The 14,334-nt window shown below is 37.5% G+C and overlaps 2 protein-coding genes across 6 annotated transcripts in view; one reads left to right on the plus strand and one right to left on the minus strand.

Moving 5' to 3' along the window:
• The window catches only part of ASB3 (ankyrin repeat and SOCS box containing 3), a 122,430-nt gene that overhangs the window by 96,867 nt on the left and 11,229 nt on the right, over positions 1-14,334 (minus strand). Inside the window, exon 2 of one of the 4 annotated variants that reach the window (XM_047069757.1) lies at positions 1,866-1,997. The exons of the other annotated variants lie outside the window; for them this stretch is intronic. The gene's annotated coding sequence lies outside the window, so the exon portion shown is untranslated. The remainder of the gene's footprint in view (positions 1-1,865; positions 1,998-14,334) is intronic. 4 annotated transcript variants of the gene reach the window in all.
• Positions 1,081-9,039, plus strand: CHAC2 (ChaC glutathione specific gamma-glutamylcyclotransferase 2). 2 transcript variants are annotated; one of them, XM_047069763.1, is made up of 3 exons: positions 1,081-1,298; positions 5,963-5,998; positions 8,029-9,039. In XM_047069763.1, the coding sequence occupies exons 1-3, from the start codon at positions 1,164-1,166 to the stop codon at positions 8,410-8,412; spliced, it is 555 nt and encodes a 184-aa protein (XP_046925719.1). In that variant the 5' UTR covers positions 1,081-1,163; the 3' UTR covers positions 8,413-9,039. The 2 variants fall into 2 exon arrangements, with proteins under 2 accessions (XP_046925719.1, XP_046925721.1); XM_047069765.1 differs by lacking the exon at positions 5,963-5,998.

Consider the following 14,334-nt stretch of genomic DNA (forward strand, 5'->3'; position numbering starts at 1 on the left):
CTATCTGACTTCAGCTAAAGTCATGATAGCGCAGTTTGTGGGTTCTAGCCCGGCTTCCAGCTCTGCTGACAGCATGGAGCCTGCTTCAGATTATGTGTCTCCCCCCCCTCTCTCTCTCTCTGCCGCTCCCCCACACGCTCGCTCTTCTCTCTCAAAAAATAAACATTAAAAAAAAAAATCTCAAGAAACAAGGATTTGCTAAGGCTTCTATTTTCACATACAGAAACACAGCATGGTAGTCTGAGTGCGCCTCCTAAACAATATTTTGGAGTAGTGGCGCTAGGCTGCAGACCTTAGTATTTTTTTAGGATCTTCACCTGTTGGAAAAACTCATGAAAGCTATAAAGCTTCTCCCCAGAATGCACAGAACCCAAATTCTGTACACAATTTCAGGTTCCACATATCGCTTCTACAGCCTGTACATAAGGCAAAAACCTTCGCCTATTCTTTTCTGAGCTGATAATGCTAAAGATAAATAAGGTCGTTTGGCGCCTAAAATTGATATGAGCTGAAGCACTAGTAGTTCTTCCGCAGGCATAAAACTTCTCTCGTAAACTTCCCGCTTTTATGAGAAAGGTTGAGTTTCTTAGGTGTAAAGTCAAATACGGCATTCACAACTTGCGCTCCTCTGGCTGCTGTTAAATGGACAAAAACCCAATTCCAAAGCAGAACAAAATGTCTTCCTACGTGACACAACCGCGGTTCCTGTATGTCTCTTCCCCGTTATCTACACCACACCGGCCGCGACACCAGGCGCGACTCTGCCCTTCCCTTTCTCCTTGAATGCGTTGGAAAACAGCACACAGTTCCAACCTCTGAGCCACAAATCCCATAAAGGGATTGTGGGTATTGTAGTCCAGTGCACATGCGCCACAGGAGGTTAGGGTGACTTACAGAGGCTGAAAAAGAACCCACTGCTTAGCGAACCGAAGGTCAATCGTTCTTGATACCCCAAGCAAGGAAACAGAAGAACGTTGACTGACGAAGTCGGAATACATCCCTCGAACTACACGTCCCAGTGTGCTTTGCGCAGCGCGGCCATTGCGCCTGCGCCCTCGCAGCCGGTTACTAGCGTCTGCGAGGCTGCAGTTCCCGCTGGTGCCGGCACCGCAGAGACCAGAGCTGAGGGTCGACCGCCGTCACAGCGGAAGAGCACGGGAAAGATGTGGGTTTTTGGTTACGGGTCCCTGATCTGGAAAGTGGACTTCCCCTATCAGGACAAGTTGGTTGGATACATCACAGGCTACAACAGGCGCTTCTGGCAGGGGAGCACCGACCACCGCGGGGTCCCGGGCAAGGTGAGGCGCCAGTCAGCCCCCCACCCTTAACTGCCTTGGGAGCGCCGCTTCCCACCCAACTCGCGGTCCAACTCTGCTGGACCTCCACCCCAACATTTACGATGACCGAGCAAGAAAGTTAGGAATAATGCTTTCATCTGTGCACCTTTCTCTCCATCTGCCCTCTACTTCTCTCCCAAACCAAGGGCACTACTTCCGAAGCCTCTTGAGACGCTGATGGTTAGTTTCTTGGGAAAGCAAGAAACAGGGGCAAAGGCACACAAGCTCGCCCAAGGCTGATGGGCTGGCAGGAAGCCCCATCTGTGAGCGACCTCTGCCATTTAAAAAAAAAAAAAAACGGCGGGAAAAATCAATCTCCGTTTCACCACGGAGTTGAATACTAAAATCAACCTGCACATTCAGCTTTAGCTTTTTAGCAATTAAATTTGTTGGCATTTCTGCATTCTGGCAGACTTTCATTGGTTTAAGTTTAAACAAGCATATTATTTCCAAAGGTTTTATTTTATGACCTCTAAGGTCACATAGGAACTAGTTTCCAAAATTATCTCCGGTTGTTAAGGAGCTTACCGTGATCACTTCCTTTGGTTGTCAGGTATCGGCGAAGTTAAATATTTGAGTTCTCGGTTTGTTACTTGAGTAACACAGTGCCCATTCCTGTGTCCAGCATTATTTTAATCTTTATTTCTCCACGTTTCTCCTCTAAATTATAAATGTGAAATGTAAGTTCCTTGATCTATTTTTCAGTCATTAGAAGACTTTCATCCCAATATATGTATACTAGAAAACTAGTAGCAGCTCAGCCTTGTATTGGCTGCAAAACAACCAATCCACAAGGAAAAGAAGGTTGTGGGTAACAATTTGGATAACTTAAATACTGTACTTGGTTTACTTAACCTTCTAACTTTTGGAAGTGCACAAAATTTTTTATTGTTTGTATGTTCTCTAAAGTACTCAGAGCTATGTATGAGCTTGATTACTGTTTTTTAAAGAGAAATTAATATTGGCCCCAAAACACAATATGGTAGGCAGATGACTGGAAAACGGTAGTGACTTAGGGCAAATGCACATTTGTAAGCCAACAGGAGCTTCATGTCCAAAATTTCTTCTAGACTATTATAAAAGAGGGGTGCCTGGCTGGCTCAGTCGGTAGAGCATGCAACTGGATCTCAGGGTTTTAAGTTCAAGCCCCACACTGGGTGTAGAGATTACTTAAAAATAAAATCTTAAAAAATATATATATTATAAAACAATGTTTAAAACTTTAAAGAGTTAAATAAAACTTCTAAGTGAAGTAAAATGCCTTTTGAGTTGTCAGATACGAACACTTAAAATTTCTATTCTGAAGAAAGAAAGGCTCCAATTTTAATGACGAAGTATTAAATGCTTACAAATGTTCTGATAGCATATTTTACTATTCTAGTTTCAATCAAAACATGTGTTTGTTATATAGCATATTGAGATATGTACACTGTTGGAACAGAACAATAAGAAGTTGTCAAGTCAATACAACAGCTCATGATTCTTTAAAAGAAGAAAGGAGCTATAAAAGCCAGTATCTTTTTACTTAAATTTACTAAAATATAGGGCAGGTAAGTTGGGGTACAAGGGGACTGCAATGGCTAATAGTTTTACACTTACTTTTAGTTAAAGAATACATCATAGCAAATTAAAGGAAACTCTAAGTATTTTTTTAAGTATACTATTTTGTTAAAACTGGAAAGAATATTATTTTAATATTTTTTATTACAATGGATCACCAGCCTTATATAAATACAAAAGGCTACAAAGATATCCAGCAAATTAGAAGAATGATGTGGATGTTTTATAGGACTATGTTTTTTATAGCAACATATGCTCCTAGTAAGTTAGTCATCATTACATATGAAATGTGATATTATTAAACAAATGTTAGGCTCATTTCCACATACTGCGATGTGACATTTGTGGGAAAAATACCAAACCTACTTCAATTATGGTTTCTTTTTAGCTTCATTAAACTTTAATTTCTTCCTAAGTTTTATTAAGCATCTCATTTATATATAAAAAAACTGGCACTGTCTCACCCAAATTAAGGATTTATTTAAATGTGAAAAATTTTTCACAGCAGAAAGAATATATTTCAATTTCAAAATGAAACATTTTAACACGAGATAATCATGAACATTTACTAAATCTCTAACTTTTCTAGACCTAGATCAGAAAAATTACTCATTACTCAATGAAAGCATCTATAATGACTCATTTCACAATATCCTCCAACCCATTCAGCTTGAAAGACCCCTGCTTTAGTTTCATTCCCCCCAAAAGCCTTTCATGTGACTTACAAATATACATTGTTTCTCAATAATATATATGTATTTTAGAGACTAAGAACATAAATTTTAGAAAATGTTTCCAAGTAAATTTTCAGTAGTGCCAAAAGTCCATGTCTGTTCCATAAGCTGTCACAGGGAGTGCTTTATATCCCCTTAAAATGAGTCCCTATGTACTCTTGTTTTCTGTTTCAGCTGCCACCACCTAAGTCCAGGACTTTTCTACCACTCCTTCCCCTTTCAACAATTACTACTGAGCACTTACGAGACAGCTATGCAAACAATACCTGACAAGTGCCACAGGGAAGTGAATAAAAGGGAAAATCACAGTTTAGGAGAAAAATCTGCTGCAAAGTCACCTGAGGAGTCAGCCAAGCCTTTATGGATGTAGTGCAGGAGGATATCCCAGAGACAGAAAAGCAAGGGCATTCTATACTGAGCACTGGTATATCCAAAGATACGAATGTTTGTTAAAGTTATAAATAAATCAGTACAGATTGAGGGAAAAAGTGGTAAGAAATAAGGGTTGTAGTTAAATCATGCTGAGAACTTTTAGTTTTATCCTGTAGAATTTTTAAACCCTGAAAAAATTCAAAGCACAGGAGTGAGTGACCCAATTTTTGCACTAGAAAGTCATTCCACTGCCAAGTAGAGAATAGACTAGAGGTAAACAAAACGAGAGGCAGGCAACAAGGTCCCTAAGGAAGCAAATGAAGGATACAGAGGAACAACATACAGAAAAAGATTCAACAGACAGTTACCAGTAATTGGTGACTGCTGGACACAAGGGGAGACAAGGAAAGGTGGAGTGCAGAACTTGTCACCAGGACCACGAACATTTCTTACTCAGGGTCTACCTTCTTCCCACTCTAACCATACTATACACTTTACCACTCATCTTCCCCAAACACCTTTTATCATGCCAGTCAGCTACTAGTCAAGTGCTGCAGTAGCTCCTAATTTCCTATTTCTCCCAAATTTCAGTGGCTTCTTATTTTCCATTGTCCCCTAATTTCACCTCCACTCTGGCTCTTCAAATCTGACTATCCTATTTCTCCAATTTTCTTTCTGAATCATCTCTCCAGGTGGGGCCCTCTGCTAGTCAAACATTTAGCCTGGTGTAGTCTTGCCTCTAGGCCTGCACTTGTAAATCATGCCCTTTTGCCAGAATTTTGTTTTCCTTTCTGACCACCCAAGACTTAAAATTCTTAATTGCCTTCATATCATACATCTTAGCCCTTAAGTGTTCTCTACCTGTTTCATGTGTTAAGTTTGTGTTCCAGAATTATAATATAAGCTCTTGAAAGCAAGAATTAAGGTTTTATCTTCTCTACAACACACACTAAGTAGTCAATAAATAGCTCCTAATTCATCTTGAAATTGAAAGTAATACGCAAGTGCCTACATAACCCACACCAAGATATGTGTCCTCATTATAGCATTATCTTAAATAGAAAAAAGGTGAAATTGAAATGCCCAACAACACAGGAATGTTTAAATTATAGCTCATTGATGATACAATATTATGCAACTATTAAAACGTATGATAAGAGTAACAGGAAAATGTAATTAAATTAAATAAGAAACATAATCCCAAATCCCATGTTTTCCGTGATTACAAATTGTCTATACAAATGGACAAAGACCAGAAGGAAATAGCAATGAAGATGACACAAATACCTGAATTATTTATGCTCCCTGTGTGTCAGACAATGGGCAAATAAATATGTTAAAATGTGGCTTAGAATTCAGCATTCTCACTAATGATGCTAACATGTCAGTAGATACATAGCCTTTGGCACCAGGTAGGAAGTGTACTTAAAAAAAAAAAAAAAAAGGCAAATTCTCAAACAGCTCCAAATCTACAGGATCATTAACTCTGGGACTGTACACAAGCAGTGTGTTTATCAACCCTCCATGTAATTGTGATCTACACTAAAGTTTGAGGGCCACTTCCCTATTATAGGAAAGCACTCTGGAAGAGCATGTTTTGTTCCCTAATAAAACTATAGCAATCTGATCAGAACTTTTATAATTGCTTCTTCCTTTGTCTTTCATTTTACATGAGCCTTAGTCACAGGTATTTTTTTTAATATATCCATTTTTTTAAGTGAATATAATATAGCTAATATACATAAATTGAAGGGAATCTTTTAGAAAAGTCAAGATACTTTGGATAATGTATATTCTTAATTCACTTGAAAATTTATCATAAAAATGAGTACTTTATGGAGGTGTTTAGTATGAACAATTAAAATATTCCATGTCAACAATAAATTGGTAATGCTCAGTTAGTTGATAAACTTTGATTCAGAAAAAAAATTTTTTTTTTTTTTACTTTTTTTAAAACAGCCTGGAAGAGTTGTGACTCTTGTTGAAGATCCTGGGGTATGGTATTATTGTTCTTTTTTTGTGTAGTCTTTAATCATATAAAATGTTGAGATGTTTCTCAGTTTTAATAATCAATGGAATTTTATTAACAGTCATCACAGACAGCTTGAACAGTAGGTCTAGAATTCCTCTCTGTATTTATTGTGTTTCTTTTTAACTGTTGGGAAAAGCTGGAATGCAGAATGCCCGGTAGACAACAAAATAAAACCAAATGGCATGTAGTCTTTTTTTTTTTTTTCTTGAGTTTATTGACTAAGAATTTGGCATTAATGGCGCTAGGCCTCAGACAGCCATACTGCCACTGAGGCACACTTGGCCATACTTGCCACATCAAGTGGAACCATTGAAACTCTCGTATTTTCTAGGAGTATACTATTCTCAGCAAAAATCCCTGTCAGGAGTTACCACTTTCTTTCTTGCCTAATTTTTTAGTAGCACAACAGGTTTTTAAACAGGTTTGGGGCACTAGAAAACGTATTTACCTGATAGTCCTCTGTTTCTTAAATATTTTCAATCATTTCATTGAGGTATAGATTCAGACGTTCATAGTGTGAAGGTAAAAATTTAACTTTGGAAATGACTTTGATATACAAAAGTCAAGCAGCTATCAACAGTAAATGAATAACGGTGAAATAATGAAATGCTTTCATAATTTACATTAGGAAAAGCATCTATAAAAATGGCCTCAAACTGGTAACTGTAACTCTTAATTAAAGTCAATAAATGGCACTTTGTTTCTACAGAATGTTAAACTCACTCAAGAACTGGGCACCGGATGGCTCAGTTGGTTGAGCATCCAACTTCGGCTCAGGTTATGATCTCACCGTTCCCGAGTTCGAGCCCCACATTGGGCTAGCTGTCAGCCTGTCAGTGCAGAGCCCACTTCAGATCCTCTGTCCCCCTCTCTCTGACCCTTCCCAGCTTGCACTCTCTCAAAAATAAACATTAAAAAAAAATTCACTCAAGAAGGTACTTTGCAACCTAGAGTTTAATAATTAAAGCTAGTAATTAAAGGTTGGGAAAAAACTAGATAATCTATAACTACAAACTATAAATAAATCCTGTTTATATCAGATATTTTATTAACACTAAAAAACAAACCAAAAAACCTCTGCAGCCAGTTTTTTTACTGACACTTTGTTCATGGGCTCTCAACAAAAGAGACTGCCATTTAGTATTCTGCATGGAATTATTTACAAAGGATATTTGAAAGCTCCAGCAGTGAAAAAATGAATAAAATGAACTTGCTATGGCCTTCAGTAGTTGATTGCTTTCTTACAGACCTTTTACAACAAAGAACCCTTTCTGTAAATAAGGAAACAGCCGGTAAAAAGATAAGTGACACTCAGTTTTAGCTAAAGTAAGTTGGTGTATCAAAGCCCTCCCAGATAGCACCCAGCACTTACATCCCCAAAGGTAGGCTCCCAAGTGGCTACAACACTCCATAAAGCAGTTTGGAAACTACCGTCCTGTACCATCAGTGAAATGTTTAAGGATTTAAAATTTTAGAACTGTGTTTAATGACCAAATGAACACCTGATTTTCTTCCAGTCCCACTAGTTAAAAGATACGATTTTTTAAACTTAAACAATGATAAATATCCTAGTGTGCAAGAAATTACTTATTCAGACTAAAGAATTTAAAATGCTGATTTCCTTTATTGTTTAGTTTGTACCTCCCAGTGCGCTTTAAAAAAAAAAAATTAATGTTTATTTTTGAGAGAGAGAGAGAGAGAGAGACAGACAGTGTGTGAGCAGTGGAGGGGCAGAGAGGGAGACACAGAATCCAAAGCAGGCTCTGGGCGCTCAGCGCGGAGCCCAATGTGGGGCCAAACCGTAAGGTCATGACCTGAGCCAAAGTTGGATGCTTAACCACTGAGCCACCCAAGCACCCCTCAGTGCACTTTAAATGAATCAAAACTACACTGACTTCTAAGAACATACAGCTATTTTCTTAGAGCATAACATATCTTCACCTATTTTAGCCCTGTAAATTCTAAATAATACGTTCTTTTCATTTTTCAACAGGGTTGTGTATGGGGTGTTGCTTACAGACTGCCAGTAGGAAAGGAAGAAGAAGTAAAAGCATACCTTGACTTCAGAGAGAAAGGAGGCTACAGGACCACAACAGTCATTTTTTATCCAAAAGATCCCACAACAAAACCATTTAGTGTGTTGCTATATATTGGAACATGTGATAATCCTAATTATCTTGGTCCTGCACCTCTGGAAGACATTGCTGAACAAATTTTTAATGCAGCTGGTCCAAGTGGAAAAAATACAGAATATCTTTTTGAACTTGCAAATTCTATTAGGAACATTGTGCCAGAAGATGCAGATGAGCATCTTTTCTCTTTGGAAAAATTAGTAAAGGAACGTTTAGAAGGAAAACAGAACCTTAATTGCTTATAAAGACCTAATCATTGACTTTTTCAAACAAGCAGAGCTTTTAGTCTTCAGAGAATAGGTTCATGTACACTGGCAATATGATTTGGAAACATGTTTGTTTACTTGAAGATCTTATTTATTTTTAATGTTGTATTATTCAAGCTATGATCAAATGTGTGGTTTAATTGCACATATCCTAAAACACATAAATATTTAAAATACTGGGATAGAGTTAAAGAAAAATTCAAGTTTTAATAATGGTTTCCTAGCTAAATAATATTGAACACTTGCTCATGAGAAGTGAGTTCTTTAGAAAAGTACAATGAAGGATGAAGTTCAGAGCTTGTTATTTTCAGAGTAAAAATAATTGTGTCATTTCATGTCACAATTCTATTTTCAAGTTGTAGAGAATTAAACCAAAAGATAATACCTTCAATATATTTCTGTACAATAATTCTGTAACCATGGTTTAGAATATATAATCTTAAAATAATGTATAATTAGAAATATATGGTAATATAGACAAGATTTCAACCTTGATTGTGAATTTCCTTGTTCAGGTATTATATAAGACCCTTTCCAATTTAAATCAAAAAGACTGGCATTTTTAATATAAAAATTTCCTTAGAATTATAATGTACTATACTTCTTTTTTGAATAAATGCATTTTACTAGAATGAAAAAAACATTCCACTAAAAAAAGCACAACTTACAATGTACCAATCACATCCACGAAATGACAAAATGTCATTTCACTCACTTTGTATTAATCTTACAGTGAAACTTGAAAAAAAGATAGATGGCCATTCTGATATTACAAATTAACACAACCATACATATAATGAAAGTTTAGTGCTTGAAATGACTTTCAGAATTATAGATTTTTAGGGGCACCTGGGTGGCTCAGTAGGTTAAGCATCCAACTCTTGATCTTGGCTCAGGTCATGATCTCATGGTTCGTGAGATGGAGCCCTGTGTCCAGCTCTGTGCTGACAGCGCAGAGCCACCTTGGGATTCTGTCTCTCTCTCTCTCTGTCCCTCCTCTGCTCACTTGTGCGTTCTCTCTCTTTCAAAATACACATGAAAGAAAAAAGAACTGTAGTTTTTTAAAATGTATAAGATTAACTCATGTAGAATTGATCTTGATTCTAATGAAGATTATTTTTTCTTTTTTTTTTTTTTTAAGATTTTATTTTTAAGTAATCTCTACACCCAACATGGGGCTTGAATTCACAACCCCAAGATAAAGAATCACACACTCTTCTGACTGAGCCAGCCAGGTGCCCCTAATCAAGATTCTTTCTTTCTTCTTTTTTTTTTTTTTTTTTTTTTTTAGTGTTTATTTATTTTTGAGAGATAGCAAGCAGGGCAGGGGCAAAAAAGTTTCACATTAAATAAAGTTGTCCTACATAGCAGGGAAAGTAGCCCTTTCCATGTTTTTCTATTTAGTAACACCTAACTTAGTAATTTACTTAGCTCTATAACTATTTTAAATATTTTCCCAACATTTTCATTATTAGTTTTCTAGAAAGCATTTCACTTGTCCTGTAAAACAAGAAAAGGTACTTAATATTAATGATCATTAACATTAATGATCATCTCATAAGGATATGCTGGGCACTTTACATATGGAAGCATTTTCTGGGTAACTCCTCTGAGCTTGTTTCCATACTATCCTACAGTTACTTATCTGTTAAGTAGCAGAAATCCAAGTCTCTCTCTCACTCTAAAAGCACTAGATCTTTCTATGATATATTTAAAAACCCACCTGAACTTCACCATCTTTACTATACAGCATCTTTTTTTTCAAGAGGTAAACAAGATTAACTGTTTTTATATAATGAAATAGGTACCTTGTTACATAAAGATGTTAATTTCTTTTTAAGTCTGAATCTTTTTTAATTTGAGAGAAAGCACATGCAAGTGGGGGAGAGGGGCAAAGGGAGATAAAGAATGAATCTTAAGCAGGCTCCACACTCAGCGAGGAGCCCGACACAGGGCTCAATCCCATGACCCTGGGATCATGGAGCCGAAATCAAAAATCAGACGTTCAACCGACTGAGCCACCCAGGCATCCCGTTAAAGTTCATTTTTATAGATGTATATAGATTCCCACAAATATAATGAGCCTATCCAAGACTCACATAGGTGAATTCAATGATAAAAAGCCTTTCATTTTACAAACAAACCTAAGTCCAAAAGAGTGTGTGACCTCCCCAAAGTGATTCTTCTACCATTTAATATATAATTGTTACAGAATATAAAGAGCAAGGGGTAACTTTGGGATGCCCATTTTTTGTCTTTCTAGGCGTTCAGTCACAAGTTAGAAAATATGTAACTATAAATATGATATGCCATCAGCATTTATAGGGAAGCCATATTCCAAAGAGCTCAGAAATAAGGGATGTTAATTTTCCCGGGATAGGGAGAAACATGACTAAAATGGAGAAGTTAAATAAATAGTACTGAGTTAGAAGCTAGGGTTTAAAGCCTCTAAGTTAGCAGGAATGAAAAGGTATCAAGTTACCTAAAGACTAACTTAACTTTTGTTAGCAAAACTGTCTGTCTTTACAGTCCTTGGGTCTTACTTTCAAGACATTTTTTCTCATTCTTTGCTAATTACACACAAAACTCAAAGACTCTCTTTCCTCAGAGTACAAATATTAGGTTTCAAATTTTAGGAATTCAAGAAAAGTATGAGTGTAAACCCTACATTAAGAAACTTTTAGGGGCGCCTGGGTGGCTCAGTCGGTTGAGCATCTGACTTTGGCTCAGGTCATGATCTCACATTTCATGAGTTCGAGCCCCACGTCAGGCTCTATGCTGACAGCCCAGAGCCTGGAGCCTGCTTGGGATTCTGTGTCTCCCTCTGTCTCTGCTCCTCCCCTGCTTGCACTCTGTCTCTCTCTCTCTCTCTCAAAAATCAATAAACATTAAAAAAGAAAAAGAAGGGGCACCTGGGTAGCTCAGTAGGTTAAGCGTCCAACTTCAGCTCAGGTCATGATCTCACAGTTTGTGAGTTTGAGCCCCGCGTTGGGCTGTGTGCTGACAGCTCAGAGCCTGGAGCCTGTTCTGGATTCTGTCTCCCTTTCTCTCTGCCCCGCTTCTGCTCACACTCTGTCTCTCTCAAAAAAATAAACATTAAGGGGCGCCTGGGTGGCGCAGTCGGTTAAGCGTCCGACCTCAGCCAGGTCACGATCTCGCGGTCCGTGAGTTCGAGCCCCGCGTTGGGCTCTGGGCTGATGGCTCAGAGCCTGGAGCCTGTTTCCCATTCTGTGTCTCCCTCTCTCTCTGCCCCTCCCCCGTTCACGCTCTGTCTCTCTCTGTCCCAAAAATAAATAAACGTTGAAAAAAAAAAATAAAAAAATTAAAAAAAAATAAACATTAAAAAAAAATTTTTAAAGAAAAAGGCCATACTAAATTCTAAAAGAAAAAAGAAAGAAAGAAAGCAACTCTTAATATAAATCTCTAATGGAGATTTTTTAAAGTAGGTCTTTCTACTCCTGTAGGCCACTATTATGTTTCCAACAATCACTCTTCAATCTACCCAGAATGGTAAATCCCATCTAAATACCACCTCCACAGATTAAAAAGTTATCATTTGGGGAAACAAAGGTTATGATGTCATCTCTGAATATTTGAAAGTACAAAAGACCAATTTTAGGGGCACCTTAGCAGTTCAGTCAGTTACGTGCCTGACTCTTGATCTAGGCTCAGGTCATGATCTCAGTTTTGGGAGTTCAAGCCCCATATCGGGCTCTGTGCTAACAGCTCAGACACTGAGTGGGATTCTTCCTCACTCTCTGCCTTTCCCCTGCTTGTACACGTACTCTAAATAAATAAGCAAACAAAACAAATAAATAAGCAAACAAACATTAAAACAAAAAAAGACTGGGGTGCCTGGGTGGCTCAGTTGGCTAAATGTCCAACTCTTGATTTTGGCTCAGGTAATCTCACAGTTTCAGGAGTTCAAGCCCCACATCAGGTTCTGCACTGACAACTTAGCTTGAGATTCTGTCTCTGCCCCTACCCCACTGACGCTCTGTCTCTCTCAAAATAAATAAAACTTTTTAAAAATTAAAAAATAAAGGGGAGGGGCGCCTGGGTGGCGCAGTCGGTTAAGCGTCCGACTTCAGCCAGGTCACGATCTCGCGGTCCGTGAGTTCGAGCCCCACGTCAGGCTCTGGGCTGATGGCTCGGAGCCTGGAGCCTGTTTCCGATTCTGTGTCTCCCTCTCTCTGCCCCTCCCCCGTTCATGCTCTGTCTCTCTCTGTCCCAAAAACAAATAAACGTTGAAAAAAAAAAAAATAAAAAAATAAAGGGGAACCTGGGCGGCTCAGTTGGTTAAGCGTCTGACTTCAGCTCAGGTCATGATCTCACAGTTTGTGAGTTCAAGCCCCACATCGGGCTCTGTGCTGACAGCTCAGAGCCTGGAGCCTGCTTCAGATTCTCTGTCTCTGCTCTTTCCCCGCTCATGCTCTCTCTCTCCTTCAAAAATAAATAAACATTTTAAAAAAAGATTAAAAATTTTTTTTAATTTTTAAAAAGACTGATTTTTGAAATGTGGCCATTGTCTACAGATACGCATTTCATCTTAAAAAGGAATTTTTTTTTCATTTTCAACTAATAAAGTACCTGAAATGATTATTTTAAATTTTGAAGGTGCTTATTTAATTTTAACATGTGTGAAGGATTATACAATACCTGATGTAATAATATGTATTACCTAATATTACTTTATATTATATATTCAGATTACCATGGTTTTAGTATCTCTTTGAGATTCATAATGAGATCAATCCTGCCTGTAATTTAAGAACCATATTTGATCTATTAGATATTATTCAAACATTTTATAGTCAACATTTCATTCTATTAGATTTCTCTTTTCCATGGATACATAGCTTTTAAATTATAACTTGGGAGCAGCTATGAATATCAATGCATCATACTCCTATAATTTACCATCCCTGATTCTTTCAAAGTCAGTCATATGATACATGCACTTACAATTCTTAATTCCCCCTCATCATATGTTAAAAATCTACATATGAGGGGTGCCTGGGTAGCTCAGTTGGTTAAGTCTCTGACTCTTGATTTCAGCTCAGGTCATGATCTCACAGTTCTTGAGTTTGAGCCCTACATCGGGTTCTGAACTGACAATCTCTCTCTCTCCCTCTGCCCCTCCACATGCGCATGCATGTGCACTCTCTCTCAAAATAAATAAACTTAAAAGAAATCTACATATGAAATATTCCAATTATGCTTATCTCTTCTCACCAGAAATACTGTGACTATATTTTCTGTGTATTTATTCAGCTCTTAACAATCTCTTTTTATGCATTTCTAAAGGCTTAAAATAAATTCACCCTAAGCATATATTAAAAACTCAAAAATTAGTGGAATGATTTTGTAATTTTTAAATTTTAACTCCTCCAGAGACAACTACTAAAATTATTATTCTGTATGTCAAGTTTATATGATGAAAATAAGCTTTAGTGAATTTCAGGGTGTTTTCATTCTTCTTAAATTTCATTTTCCCTTTCTAAAATATTATATAGTTGGGGCACCTGGGTGGCTTAGTCGGTTGAGCATCCAACTTCGGCTCAAGTCAGGATTTCACAGTTCATGAGTTCAAGCCCCATGTCGGGCTCTTTGCTGACAGCTCAGAGCCTGAAGCCTGCTTCAGATACTGTGTCTCCTGCTCCCTCTGCCCCTCTCCCATTTGCACTCTTTCTGTCTCTCAAATATTATGTAGTTTAGCACTAATCTCTTGGTGGTTTAATTGTACTGAACCTTCTTGTCTTTATAAAACTTTAACAACGTACATACACACATCCTGTAACTGGAAAAACCACCACTTGACCCTGTAATTTTCTTTATTCTTTCAACTTTCCTATCCTTCACAGAATTTTTTTTTTCAAGTTTTTATTTAAGTCCATTAGT

The sequence above is a fragment of the Lynx rufus genome, unplaced genomic scaffold (assembly GCF_022079265.1).
Source record: "Lynx rufus isolate CCGP_SWC_20201006 ecotype Redwood Valley unplaced genomic scaffold, mLynRuf1.p SCAF_8, whole genome shotgun sequence".
In the NCBI taxonomy this organism is placed as follows: Eukaryota; Metazoa; Chordata; class Mammalia; order Carnivora; family Felidae; genus Lynx; species Lynx rufus.

Excerpts from the sequence above, each read along its gene's own strand:
- CHAC2 (XM_047069763.1), top strand. The coding sequence starts at position 1,164 with ATGTGGGTTTTTGGTTACGGGTCCCTGATCTGGAAAGTGGACTTCCCC. Across the intron at positions 1,299-5,962 it reads ACCGCGGGGTCCCGGGCAAG|CCTGGAAGAGTTGTGACTCT; the intron begins GTGAGGCGCCAG and ends TTTTTAAAACAG. Across the intron at positions 5,999-8,028 it reads CTCTTGTTGAAGATCCTGGG|GGTTGTGTATGGGGTGTTGC; the intron begins GTATGGTATTAT and ends ATTTTTCAACAG.